Genomic DNA, 14,757 nt, shown 5'->3' with positions numbered 1-14,757 from the left:
ATGAAGAGTTCATCTGTGGTCACAGGTAGGAAAGCGCAGTGTGTGGGTGCAGAGGCTGGTTGTGGGATGGCAGTCTGTGGGAGTTATCACATGATTGCTGGAGTGGTGATGGGAAGAGGTATTGGTGGACTGAGGAGTGAAGAGACGGTGTGAAAAAATCATCGAGAGGAGGAGATGAGAGAAAAGAACAGAGACATATAGGATAAGTGTCTGGCAGCATCAAAGTCCCACTTGAGTTAGGTTTGTTATCTGAGGAGGCTTCTCACACTAAACTCACACGAGGCACACGTACATCCGGAAAACACTGTCTTAAAATTGATCTCATTTTTATCTCAGAGTGCAGTGCTCATTCTGAGCCGTAGTGTGTCTGACTAATGGTCCTAATTTTACTGATTCTCTCCAGTAGAGGTTTGGGTTTTTTTTTAACCAAACATTGGGATGCTCACATAAACTAATGTGTTTTACATGTGGCAATGATCTGAATTTTTTAAACCTAATCATTTATCTGTCCTCAAAAGTGGCTACCTAAACCTCTTGGCAAGAAAATTAAAACTGTCAGCTAAATGACATAGCTGTCATTCACATAGTAAGTACATATATCATGAACCTACTATGTGCTATATTTTATATCTCGATGTAGCTGGGAGAGGGAGAAAGAATAAAGATAAAAAGATGAATTCTAAGATATCAAAAGCTAGTTTAAAATATTTCTAAAATCAAATAAAACATTGAGCTCAAAACCTGACTTCAATTATCACATGTAGTAAAAATACTTAATGTAGTCATTTAGCAGTCATGAGACAATGATTCCATTACAAGAATAATATTTATTGAAATGCTGTTTCTTCTGCATTAATTTTATATATATATATATGAGATGGAGTGTCACTCTTTTACCCAGGCTGGAGTGCAGTGACACAATCTCGGCTCACTACAGCCTCCACCTCCCAGGTTCAAGCAGTTCTCCTGCCTCAGCCTCCCAAGTAGCTGGGACTACAGGTGCAGGCCACCATGCCTGGCTGATTTTTGTATTTTTAGTAAAGATGGGGTTTCACCCTATTGGTCAGGCTGGTCTCAAACTCCTGACCTCAGGCAATCTACCCGCCTTGGCCTCCCAAATTGCTGGGATTACAGGTGTGATCCACTGCGCCCAGCCAATTTAATATATTCTTAATGGTAAATAAAATAAAATACACTAAATTCTTATTTTGTGCTTTCTGTTTATATTTCAAATAGCATGATTCAATTTAATTCCTTTATCCTCCTTTTATTTCCTGAATGATCTGCATAACTTTGTCTAATTTCAACTTTGAGGGCTTCATTTTTTTGTAGACTTGTTTAAATTTTTTTTTTTTGGTTCTAAGCAATATTTGTTTTAAATAACCTGTCCACTTTTTCTGTGCTATCTTTAAAATAATAGAACCTCTATCACTGAATGCTACTTCCACATATATGTGGAAATTAAACAAGAGACTTCTAAATAACCAATGGGTAAAAGAAGAAATAACAAGGGAAATTAGAAAATAATTTGAGATGAATGAAAATGAAAACACAACATGCCCAAATTTATGGGATACAGCTAAAGCAGTACAGAGAGGGAAATTTATAGCTGTAAACACCTATATTAAAAAGAAAACAAATCTCAATACCCTAACTGTTTATCTTTAGAAATTAAAAAAGAAAAGCAAACTCAACTCAAACAACAAGTGGACATAAAATAACAAAGATTAGAACAAAAATAAATGAAATAGAGAATAGAAAAATAAAGAAAATCAACAAAACCAAAGTTGGTTCCTTGACTATATCAATAAAACTGTTAAAACTTTAGCCTACCAATATAAAAAGAGATAAGACTCCCATTACTAAAATCAGAAGTGAAAGAGGGTACATTACTATAGACCATACGGAAATAAATAAGAAATGTTAAAGGAACAGATCACCACTCAATATCAGAAACAAAAGGCTGAATGTATCACTAGTGTAAGCACAGGATGGTATGGTTTATGATATAGTCTGTTTTTGAGAAACACAGGGAGCTGATCTTACACAGGGCTGTGGAAAATGTGGAGATCTGGGGTTGGTGGACTTTCAAAGGTGGGAGTGTTTAGGGATTAGTTTGCCTTTAGCTATGGAAGTGTGCTTACTGGAGTCAAACCATTGCTGAGTGGCTGACTTTTAGATTTGCTGACTTTCAGAAGTGTGTGTACTGGCCCAAAGCTGTAATTAAACAATTAAGTATGTTTGTTTGTTTGTTTTTTTGAGGTTTTTTTGGAAACAGAGTCTCACTCTGTTGCCCAGGCTGGAGTGCAGTGGTGTAATCTCAGCTCACTGCAACCTCCACCTCCTGCATTCAAGCAATTTTCATGCCTCAGCCTCCTGAGTAGCTGGGACTACAGGTGCACACCACCACGCCCGGCTAATTTGTTTTTTTTCTGTGTTTTAGTAGAGACAGGGTTTCAGCTATGTTGCCCAGGCTGTTCTCGAACTCCTGAGCTCAGGCAATCCACCCGCATTGGCCTCCCAAAGTGCTGGGATTACAGGTGTGAGCTACCATGCCCAGCCAGTTAAGCATGTTTTAAACAAGTTGTGATAATTGTTACCATGGCTATAGAAAATCCAGTCATTTCCTAGCAGGATGAGGACAGTTTTATTCTCAGGCGTAATAAAAGAAATCCTATTTTATCCCATAATGTTATAAAAGTAAGTCTTAGAATGTTGGCTTTTCATACAAAGAAATCTCAGCCAACAGTTTTACTCTCTCCTATTTTGGTTCATTCTCTTTAGTAAAACAAAATAGGAAGGCCAAAAGGAGTCTAAATTTTAGTTTTTGTTTGTTTTCTCCTACTTATTGCAATTCTCTTAACTGTTGCACTCCATATGGGTTATTTCAGCCCAAGTGCCCAAGTCTTTTAGTCACTTTTTTAAACTTTTATTTTAGGTTTGAGGGTATATGTGAAGGTTTGTCACATAGATAAACACGTGTCATAACATCTCAAAAGCCTCAAGTCATTCTTATGCTGCCAAAAGACAGCTTTTTAAGGCTTATTAGGGATCTCATCATGTCTGAGAAATGGAAAACAGTACAAAAGAATCCACCTAACAACCTGGTGATTTTGCAGGATTCTTTGCCTTTAACTTAAGAGAGCTTAGTCTCCTCCCCCAGAAACAGCTTTAGCACTTACCTTTATGACACCAAAGCGAAGATCCACATAAACAAATTTATCCCAAACCAAAATTCTTCTCTTTAGCAAGTAGTGAGTAGATCTAGACAGGAGGAAACAGCACATATAGTTCTGCTTGTGATTCAAAGAAACTTTCCAAACCATCTCCAGCTCCATCATGAAGTTTTTCAGGCCAGGAGAGGGCTATAACCTCTATTGTACCATGTTTTCATTTCCACTGTGTTCTGTACTCAGCTGCTAAGGACTTAGTAACCTCACAGTCTGCAGTTGAAAGTCTACAGTCTGCAGAGGTCTATTAGGGAAGTCTCTTCTGCAGGCTGAAATGAACCCTTCATGCATGGGTTTTCCTTGGTCCTGGGCAGAAGTATCAGGCTTGGTGTAACAGAGTCATCTCAGTCATCACTGTGACTCAGTATCCTCAAAGCCTCTGGGTTTGAAGCTGGGATAGTCCCTGCACATGCACACCCCATTCCATTTGAAAATATGCTGACTGCTCGGCCCAGAAGTTCTACTTCTAAGGATCTGTCTAACTCCAAGAAATATTTGAGCACATGTGACCCCAAATGCATGTTAAAAGGAAATTAATTATAATAGTTTTCATAATAGCAAGAATGAGATAGAACTTAAATATTCATCAACAGATGAGTTATTAGACAAACTATGTTGTATCTGTACTACAAAATGCCAAATATCAGATACAAAAAATGAAGTAGATCAGACACAGAAAAATTCCAAGACTTATTAAATTAAAATATGCTATACAATAAATACAGAATGATTCAATTTACATTAAAAGAAAAGCAAAACCATACACACACACACACACACACACACACATGCGCTTAGAAAAGTCTGGAAGAAACACACCAAATTAGTAATAACGTTTACTTCTGGAGCATGGAGGAAAAATGGGGGTAAGAACTGGTGTGAAGAAAACTAACTTTTCTCTTTCTTTCTTTCTTTCTTTCTTTCTTTCTTTCTTTCTTTCTTTCTTTTTCTTTCTTCTTTCTTCCTGACAGGATCTCACTCCATTGCTAAGGCTGGGGGAAAAATGTGGGTAAGAATTGGTGTGAAGAAAACTTTCTTTCTCTCTCTCTCTTTCTCTTTCTCTCTTTCCCTCCCTCCCTCCCTTCTCTCCTTCCCTCCTTCCCTCCTTCCCTCCTTCCTTCCTTCTTCCTTCCTGGGTCTCACTCCATTGCTAAGGCTGGAGTGCAGAGGCACAACTGTGGTTCACTGCAGCCTGAACTTCCCAGGCTCAGGTGTTTCTCCTGCCTCAGCTTCCCTGGTAGCTGAGACTTCAGGTGCATGCCACCATACCCAGCTAATTTTTTGTATTTTTTAGTAGAGATAGAGTTTTGCCAGTTGTCCAGGCTGCTCTCTTACTCCTGGACTCAAGAGATCCTCCCACCTTGGCCCCCCAAAGTGCTGGGATTACAGGCGTGAGCCACCACACCCGGCCTAGAACTTTCACTTTTGACTCAGTAAAGCTCTGTATTTATTAAAATGTTTTACAATGAGGTTCTGTTTATTCCTGTGAAATTAAAAAAAATTAAAATTTTATGTGTATTAGTAGGAGTGACTAAGTCAGTCAAGTGAGAAACAGAGAACACTGGAGCCAAAGGAGAGAATCAGGAAGATTGAGGCAGGAAGAGTCTGTGACTCTTGACTTTGTCCTGTCTGGGATTGGGGCAGACTTCCACCCTCACATTCTTCCCACAAAATCTTTGCAAGTTCTCATTGCACAGCAGCTGAAGTATCACATACTCATTCAACAAGGCTTTACTGCTTTGGTTCATTAAAATAACAGCTCCCACTTATTGAATGCCTAATAAGTGGCAGGAACTGGGTGAAGCACCTCAACCTGCCCAGTCATCCTGTGAGAGAGTTAGTGTTGTGTTATACCCATTCTACAGATGACAAAATGAAGACCCAGTGAGGTTAAGGGATTTGTTCAAAGTGATATTACTGGGAATAACTCGGGTCTTAGTCATTAGATAACATGTTGCTGAACCACTGAACCAGAATTGGAGCCTTGGGTACAAATCGCAGCTCTGCCACCAGCCACTTATGTGACCTTGGGCAAGTCACCTCATTTCTCTAGATCAGTTTCCTCAAATGTAAAGTAGTAGAAATAATCCTGACTCTGCCTGTCTTCCCTGGCTGTTGTGAGGACCAGATGGGAAAACAGGAATAATACTGGTGATAAAGTTCTGGGACCCATGAGGGTTGTTAACGATGTTGTTTTCATTATCAGCAAAGCCCAGAACAAAGTCCCCCACTCCATCCTCGGAAGTTGTTCTCAGCTGACTGGCAGGTCTCTGGTCCCACAAGAGAGCCGTCTTGTGGGAGAGAGAGCCCCAGCAGGCCTGGCTGCAGAGAGGGGCCCAAGGGTTTAAAGGGCCGTGGTTGAGTTTCTACCTGGCTCTTCCCAACCAAAGCCAACTGTGACGACTCTACACAAGACATCAAGGCGGACCAGGATTGGTAGGTGAGCTGGGCTGGGGATGGAGTGCACAGAGCAGGCAGAGGCTGGGATGGGGAGATAGGCTGGGATGGGGAGATAGAGAACGTCAGGGTCCCAGGATCCAAGTCAACCATGCAGTCAGCCTGGGTAAGTGTAGACCAGACACCCTGGCAGGCAGGGGCAGGGCTGTGCAGTCACAAGCAAGAGGCTGATGATCTTGGAAGAGAATTCCTCACAAGGAGGCAAAGCTGCTGATGGTAAGAGAAATGGGAATAATTTGTGAGGGAATTGCAGTCCATTGGAGGAAAGTACAAAGTGGTGGAGCCAGGAAGGAAACTCAGGTCTTTCTAACTCAGAAGTTAATAGACCTAAATTCTGTGCTTCAGGTATATCCTGCTCCTTTTCTATGGGAACAGTGCAGGATGGTGAGAATATCATGAGAGAACTGCACGAGTTTGGGCATCGTAATGATGTGTAATGACTGTAAAGAATCAAGCATGCAACAGAAGCTTAACAAATGGGAGCGCCCTTGCTCTCCTTCCTAAGAGGCTGAGGCCATGACACATCCGTCTTCGAATCTCTCATTTAGCTAAACACAGAGTGGATACTCAAAAGTATTTATCAAGCTGAAGATCATTCCTTCCAAAGTCCTCATTTTATAGATGGGAAAACTGAGGCTCAGAGACCCAGCGTCATAGCAAGAGAGTGGCAGAGCTGGTCCAGGAGGGCTCAAGGTGAGTTGATAATCTAGCTCTATTGAGAGTCTAGTTCTAGTTCTATCGCCCACTTACTGTGTGACCTTGGGAAAGTCACAGCCTATTTCTGGGACTCCCTTTTCTGTCCCCATCTATATAATAAAGAGGTTAGGTGAAATGCCAGCACTTTGGGAGGCCGAGGCGGGCAGATCACTTGAGATCAGGACTTCAAGACCAGCCTGGCGAACATGGTGAAACACCGTCTCTACTAAAAATACAAAAGTTAGCCGTGCATGGTGGCATGTGCTTGTAATCCCACCTACTTGGGAGGTTGAGGCATGAGAATCACTTGAACCCGGGAGGCAGAGGTTGCAGTGAGCCGAGATCGCGCCACTGCTCTGCAGCCTGGGTGATAGAGCAAGACTCAGTCCAAAAAAAAAAAAAAAAAAAAGAGAGAGAAAGAGGTTAGGTGAAAACTATTTAATCACTAATGGCCCCTTCATTCCTATTTCATGATTTATCAGCAAAACAAGGCAAAGTGGGAAAGCTGCATTCTGGAGCACTAAGCTCCTGGGAAGGGTGGTACAGTATTAAATAGAAACGATCAGACCCCATTACTGCTCTGAAAGTGCTCCTGGTGTGGTGGACACATAAATAGACAGAGACAACCTGGTGTAATCATAATGATGACAAACAGAAGCACAAGAACTTCAAGAGCCCAGGAAAGAGGCTCCTGAGCCAGCCAGGATCATAGAAAATCTCTTGGAGGAAGTAATATTTGAGCTGAATTTGGCAGAAGCACAAGGCAAGAGCAAGGAGTTGCCATTTGACTAGAATAAAGGAGAAACAAGGCTGCAAGAAGACAGGCTTTGAATAGCAGGCTAAGGAATCATCCTCTCTCATGAAACATCCTACAAAGACTGGGTGGGAGCCAGGACACCAGCTTTAAGACCTACTTCTGCTATGAATTTGTTGCTTGACCTTGAAAAGACACTATTTCTGGACTTCAGACTCAGCATCTGTCTCCCCTGCTGTTTAATAGAAGTGAGGGAAGAGGTGGGAAGAGAGGCTCAGTCAGGCTTGACGGCTCTGAATTTCTACCCCTCAAACCCCAACTCAGCCTAACTCAGTGGCATTCAATCCATAATTGACTTCTCTGAGCTGTAGCAATGTTCAGAATAATGTAGTTTGCATCTCCGTGGGTATTAGAAAAACCTGGTGATTTGCTTAGGCAGGTTGGGTCTGTTAACTGAGGGTTATCTCTTAAGTGGAGGTGCAGCAGTTTTGCTTTTCTGCTCGTGTAATGGGGGCCAATCTGTAGAATACTCTTTCAAGGGAGCATTCACAATGGAGTGGTCTGTCCCATGTGTCTTTTTGTTTATTTGTTTTGTTTAAAAGACAGAGTCTCCCTCTGTTGCCCAGGCTGGAGTGCAGTGGCATGATTATAGCTCACTGCAGTCTTTAACTCCTGGGCTCAAGTGATCCTCCTGCCTCAGCCTTCTGGGTAGCGAGACCACAGGCACAAGCCACTGTACTTGGTTAATTTTTCAATTTTTTTGTAGAGACAGGGTCTTGCTATGTTGCCCAGGCTGGCCTCAAACTCCTGGTCTCAAGTAATTCTCCCACCTTGGCCTCCCAAAGTTCTGGGATTACAGGTGTGAACTCCTCTGCCCTGCCTCATATGTCTTTTAGAAAGACATTTTACCAGCCTTCACTCTCTGACAGAGAACCAGCCCACCCCACACTTAGGAAATTAAAGAACAAACTCTGAAATTTATAGTTTGCTGCTGACAATATCAGCCAAATATATGGAGAAGGAAAGAGAAAACCTTTGCCCCAGTCTCTCCCCTCATGAAAACTTGAGCTTCCAGATTCTCCAGGGAATGGACGATAGAAGAATGCTGCTCTGGGGGTTAGAGCCTGGGCTCCAGTCCTATCTCTGTGGCTCGCTGGCCATGACAGTATGGGAAAGCCCTGGATCTTTTTGTCTTTTGCCCTTTCTATATTAAAATAAAAAGCTGGCTGGGTGCAGTGGTTCACGCCTGTAATCCCAGCACTTTGGGAGGCTGAGGCAGGTGGATCACTTGAGGTCAGGGGTTCGAGACCAGTCCAGCCAACATGGTGAAACCCCGTCTCTGCTAAAAATACAAAAACTAGCTGGGCACGGTGGCACATGCCTGTAATCCCAGCTACTCAGGAGGCTGAGGCACCTGAATCACTTGAACCCGGGAGAGCGGAGGTTGCAGTGAGCTGAGCTTGCACCACTGCACTCCAGCCTGGGCAGGAGAGCAAGACTCTGTCTCAAAAAAAGAAAAAAGAAAAGAAAAGAGAAAAGGAAAAGCCGACTGGATATTTCAAGGTTTTGGTATTTTTTATGATTCAATGACATGAGAGACATTTTATTAGAGGTAACAGAAATAGGGAAAATCAGAGAGAAGGTAATCTTAGAATCATCAGGTTCAAGAGGCAATGATGTAAACATAAACGTGAACTTCCTCCTGGACTGTTTATTCAGAGAGACATCCCCAACATAGTAAAGCAGTCAATATTCTCCCTCAGTTAAAGATCTCCGGTTCTGTGGGCAGACAAAAGCACACATCTCTTCTTCCTTGACAGGGGGAGAACAACCTCTAGAATGGGGTCTTCTGCCTTTGGGCACTTGTCACAAGACGACTTGTTCTCTAGCAACAATGGCTCCCAAGACTCCCAAGTTTCCAGATTCCTGTAGTACTGTCTTATCTGGGGCTAGGGAAGACTACAGGATAGTGATAATGAAATGGTTAATCGGGAACACCTGCTGAACAGCGTAGCTGATAGGAGAGATGAAAAGTCATGCTCTTACACAGGGACATCCTCCAATCTCTGTTTCTGCTATTGGTTAGAATACACCTTTAACTTAGATTCCAATCTGGAAGCAAGTCCTCTCACAAAAGGCATTTTTGCCATTCCTTTTATTGCAATATAACAAAAACCATTTATTTATTTATTTATTTTTGAGACAAAGTCTCGCTCTGTTGCCAGGTTGGAGTGCAGTGGCGTGATCTCGGCTCACTGCAACCTCCACCTCTCAGGTTCAAGCGATTCTCCTGCTTCAGCCTCCTGAGTAGCTGGGATTACAGGCGTGCGCCACCATGCCCAGCTAATTTTTGTATTTTTAGTACAGATGAGGTTTCACCACGTTGGTCAGGCTGGTCTCAAACTCCTGACCTCATGATCCGCCTGCCTCGGCCTCCCAAAGTGCTGGGATTACAGGCATGAGCCACCGCACCTGGACTTATCTTTTTTTTTTTTAATCTTATTTTTCATTTTTAAATTTTTTTGTAGAGACAGGGTTTTGCCATGTTGCCCAGGCTGGTCTCAAACTCCTGTGATCTGCCTGCCTCAGCATCCCAAAGTATTAGGATTACAGGTGTGAGCCACCATGCCCAGCCTAACAAAAGCCACTTAGATGAACATCAAAAACAGAAAAATTTAATCCATGGTGACAGAAGTCACAACAATAGCTACATTGGGGGTAGCGGAATTTATGGATGAGGTGCAGGGGAGCTTTCTGGGTTGCTGGAAATGTGCTATATCTTTAGCTGTATCACTAGCTGATCTATATCTCTATATAGATTTATATTTATATCTATAGATATCTACATATTATCTATCCCAAATATTTTTGGGCTTTATTGCACCTGAGTACCTTAAACAAATGAACAAACAAATAGCTGAATACCTTTCTTACCTCTTGGTTATATGTCCTGATGAAATTGCTAAGTCATAAGTTTAAGAAGATGTTGCCACACTGTTATCCAAAGTGGTTGTACTAGTTACCATCAATGTATGAGGGTACTAGTTACTCCATATCTTACCAACACTTGCAGTCCTTTTAAGTTTAGCCATTTTAGTGAGTATGTACTATTAACATCCTGTATTTTAATTTACATCTCTAGATGGCTAATTTTTTCATATGCTCATTGGCCATTTGGATGTTCTCTTTTGTAAAGTGCCCACCTATTCAAGTCTTTCACCCATTTGTCTATTAGGTCATCTACCTTTTTCTTACTGGTTGTTGAGGTTTTTATATATACTGGATACATGGCCTTCGATAAATGTATTGAAAATAGGAAAAGATCTTCTCCTAGTCTGGTTCCTGCCTTTTCTTATTCTCTTTGTATTGTATTTATTATTGTCTCTTTTGAGCAAAGTAAAATTTACTCAGAAGATAATGAGCAGATCTTATGTATACAATTCAATAAACTTTTGTAAACATACATGTAACCAAAACTCAACTCGATACATAGAACCTTTCTATCACCCCAGAAGGTATGCTCTTGCCTGCTTCTTGTCAGTCCTCACACCCATAGACAATCACTGTATTGATTTATAATATCATAGATTAGTTTTGCCTGTCACTTAATATCAATTAAGTCATACAGTATATACTCTTCTATCTCTGGGCTTAACTTTAGATATTTTCTACTGATCTATTTTCCAGGTCTCTAATCCTGTCTTCTGTTGTGTCCAGTTTGCTATTATACCTATCCAATGAGTTCTTAATTTCAAATATTGGATATTTCTGTTCTAGAATGTTTGCTTGGTTCTTTTAAAAATAGATTCCAATTTTCTATTGAAATTGCCCATTTTAAGATCCACTTTGTCAACATTTCCTCTATTTTCGTTAATATATAAACATAGTTATACTAGAGTCCTTGTTTGCTAACTCAGGTAATGGGATCATCTGTATGTCAACTTTTATTGTATGTTTTCCCTCTTGATTGTCGGTCACATTTTCCTGCCTTTTGCAATAATTCGTGTTGTGCACCGAATATTATTTATATTAGATTCATAGAGGCCCCAGATGATGTCTCTCGTCAGATAGATTCCTCCCTTCTCTTTGTTAGGCAGGTAGAGTAAGGTAGGCTGGCTACCTAAAGCCAATTAAGGCTTGAGTTAGGTTAGGGCTGAGTTTCAGTTCCAGTAAAATTTAGTCCAACTTTGGTTTGTTCTTGTTCTTAAGGTATGACCCTCCTGAGTTTTGGGCTGATAGCCTGGTTGATCCTTGTTTCCTCAGCCCTGAAGGAGTGTGGGAGATTTGCATCTACCCTTTGGTGGTTTTGAGCTTAATTCATTAGCTGCATTCCCCATCCCTCCTTTCCCCCCACCCACTATATACACACATAGCTTCAAATCTTTGTAAAATGTTTTGAGAGGAAATACCAGTGTGTGTGTGAGGAAATCTCTCTTCCTCTATTCTCTTAAGCATCATGGGATCATGGGAGATTTTGTTTTGTCTTTTAGAGGCCCTCAGCCCAGCTTTCTAGCCTCCCTTGCATAGTCAGACTTCAGAAGATGTCCCATAGGGAAAACTTGTTATGCATTTAGAGTGCCTCAAATTTCCAACATGTTTTGTAAGCCTTTTTTGACTATCACAAACCTTAATGGTTTCTCTTTCTCTCATCTATGACTCTCTGCCTGGTCCAAGTCTAAGCCACATCATGGTCCCCAAATCAAATATTCCCAGAGAATAAAAGAGCTGGTGATTATTAGTCAACTTTGGGGGGTCCCCACCCATTGGAGTTTGACTTCATGTCATCTTTATAGCACCAATATTCCTCAATTTGTTTAAAAATGTGATTTGTGTAATTTATCCAGGTTTTCCCTAGTCGTTGCAGTGAAAGTGTTGGGCTATCATGGTCTATTATATCCAATACAGGAGCTGAAGTCCAGACACCTAGCTTAAATGGAGTCAGAAAGAACCACTACTCAAGGCATACAAGAAAGAAACTTAAGAGTGTGAGCAGCTGCATATTACACACAGCCTTGGAGAAAGAAGCCCCTCAATGGAACATGATGGAACTTTGAGTGAGTGCAAAAGTAGAGACATGAGCTTAAGGACTGGATTTATGAGATCTGACATCAACCTAAACCACACAGCATGGAACCTAAGATGAAGACCAGAAGAAGCCTTTCCAAAGCACTTTCACAATTATAATTCAACAATCAACTGTTTAGATGTGATTTTCCCAGTAAAATATAAACTCTGGGAAGACAGGAACTTTGCCTGCCTTCTTCACTTGGATCACTTCATCACCTAAACAAAGCATGCAGACTTCTATTTGGTTATTAATTAGTTAATAATCAATATTTGACAAATTTTGGGTTCACATGGTAAAAGTCAATACCATAGCCCCTTATCAGTCCTTTACAGTTGGTTGTAAATAATTGTACTTATATTACCTACAGAGTAAACATTATAGCATTGTCACTTCAGAATCCTTTGTTTCTGTGGTTTCCAGTTGTTTCCAATGTCTAGATGTTCCAGCTGCCCATCTCTGAGAAATCCAGCTCTGTCTCACCATGCATGCCACAGCCTGTAATGAATCAGTGGATGGCTCACCCATCTTCTATCTGGTGGGCATCCCCTCTCTGCCAGAGACCTTCTTCCTCCCTGTGTTTTTTATTTTCCTCCTCTTCTACCTTCTCATCCTGATGGATAATGCCCTGATCCTGGTGGCCGTGGTGGCAGAGCCCAGCCTCCACAAGCCCATGTACTTCTTTCTGATCAATCTCTCCACCTTGGACATCCTTTTCACCACAACCACTGTCCCCAAGATGCTGTCCTTATTCTTGCTTGGGGACCGCTTCCTCAGCTTTTCTTCCTGCTTACTGCAGATGTACCTCTTCCAAAGTTTTACATGTTCAGAAGCCTTCATCCTGGTGGTCATGGCCTATGACCACTATGTGGCTATCTGCCACCCACTGCACTACCCTGTCCTCATGAACCCACAGACCAATGCTACCTTGGCAGCCAGTGCCTGGCTAACTGCCCTCCTCCTGCCCATCCCAGCAGTAGTAAGGACCTCCCAGATGGCATATAACAGCATTGCCTACATCTACCACTGCTTCTGTGATCATCTGGCTGTGGTCCAGGCCTCCTGCTCTGACACCACCCCCCAGACCCTCATGGGCTTCTGCATCGCCATGGTGGTGTCTTTCCTCCCCCTTCTCCTGGTGCTTCTCTCCTATGCCCACATCTTGACCCCGGTGCTTCGCATCAACTCCCAAGAAGGACGCTCCAAAGCCTTCTCCACCTGCAGCTCCCACCTCCTGGTGGTGGGCACCTACTACTCATCTATTGCCATAGCCTACGTGGCCTACAGGGCTGACCTGCCCCTTGACTTCCACATCATGGGCAATGTGGTATATGCCATTCTCACACCAATTCTCAACCCCCTCATTTACACTCTGAGAAACAGGGATGTAAAGGCAGCCATTGCCAAAATCATGTCTCCAGACCCAGGCTGTGACAGGAGCATTTGACCTTTAAATGCAGCTAATTCTGCTTCTAGGACACCAAATAACAGTGCTTAGCACAGAGTAAGGACTCAATACATGATAATGAAATAATGTTAATTTTTATTGGAATCTTAAGTTGTTGTATAAAATTTTACTACTTAGTAATTCAAGAAACCTTTACTAAAATAAAAAAAATCTTCATGGCAAAAAATTCTTATAAGCAAAGTCAAAAAACAAATAAAAAAAATCACAGGGAAAGGCAAATATTCATATTATACAAAGAATGTAGAAGACTGAAATAAACATTTCAATAAAAACATGGGCAAAATATATGTGTAGACAAATCCAAAAAATGCAGTGGCCTTTAAATAATGAGTCTTTACTATATAAAAAGAATACGAATTTAAATTGTGCTGAAATGCTATTTTTCACTTAATCAGATTAGCAAAAATCCAATATTTTGACAATATGCATGTAGAAAAACAGAACTTTATAACTTGCTTGTGAGGATGCAAATTGGTATAACACTACTGTAATACCTACCAAAAGTACATATGCATTTACCCTTTGACTCAGCAGTATCACTTCTAGGGATCTATCCTGAGGAGTCACTGTCAATCATTCATTAGGTTACGTATTCATCACTATACAGGGAACTGACTAACTATAAAAATGCATGATGCAGTAATAAAAAGGAAATGAGAAAGCTCTCTACTGATATGATATCATCTCTAGGATATGTGTTAAGTGAAAAAAAGCAAGCTGCAGAAAAGTGTTTTTGTAAGAAAGGAGATAGTTTGCTTAAAATTTCAGAAAAAAACTAGGGGGAAAATGTGAACTCATAAAGATGGTTATCTATAAGGAGAGGGAAGGAATAGGAAGGACAGGACCAGAATGGAAGCAAGTCTAGACATATGTAATTATTTTTACATAGTTCAAAGAAATCAGAAAGAAAAAATCCACAATTCCCTCAATTTAAAATAAACAGAAGCACTTGACCCTGGCTGTCTCTCAAGTTCGTGGCATGATCATATAAAAAATTACTATAAGTGACTTTTAAATGATGTTTTGACTATACATCCTAAAAGGGATATATTAAAAGGACAAGAAAAATCACATCTTAAACTACATT

At 41.2% G+C, this 14,757-nt stretch overlaps 1 protein-coding gene across 1 annotated transcript; it reads left to right on the top strand.

Annotated features, from left to right (window-relative positions):
- Positions 1-5,603: 5,603 nt before the first annotated feature.
- LOC116477382 (olfactory receptor 2AT4) lies at positions 5,604-13,707 on the top strand. Its single transcript, XM_032168095.1, has 2 exons — positions 5,604-5,670; positions 12,043-13,707. The coding sequence occupies exon 2, from the start codon at positions 12,687-12,689 to the stop codon at positions 13,647-13,649; it is 963 nt and encodes a 320-aa protein (XP_032023986.1). The 5' UTR covers positions 5,604-5,670; positions 12,043-12,686; the 3' UTR covers positions 13,650-13,707.
- The last annotated feature ends 1,050 nt before the right edge of the window (positions 13,708-14,757 follow it).

Source organism: Hylobates moloch, unplaced genomic scaffold, assembly GCF_009828535.3.
Source record: "Hylobates moloch isolate HMO894 unplaced genomic scaffold, HMol_V3 SCAFFOLD_11, whole genome shotgun sequence".
NCBI classification, from domain to species: Eukaryota; Metazoa; Chordata; class Mammalia; order Primates; family Hylobatidae; genus Hylobates; species Hylobates moloch.
Note: the sequence above shows the minus strand (reverse complement) of the source record. Positions and strands in the feature narration are given on the sequence as shown.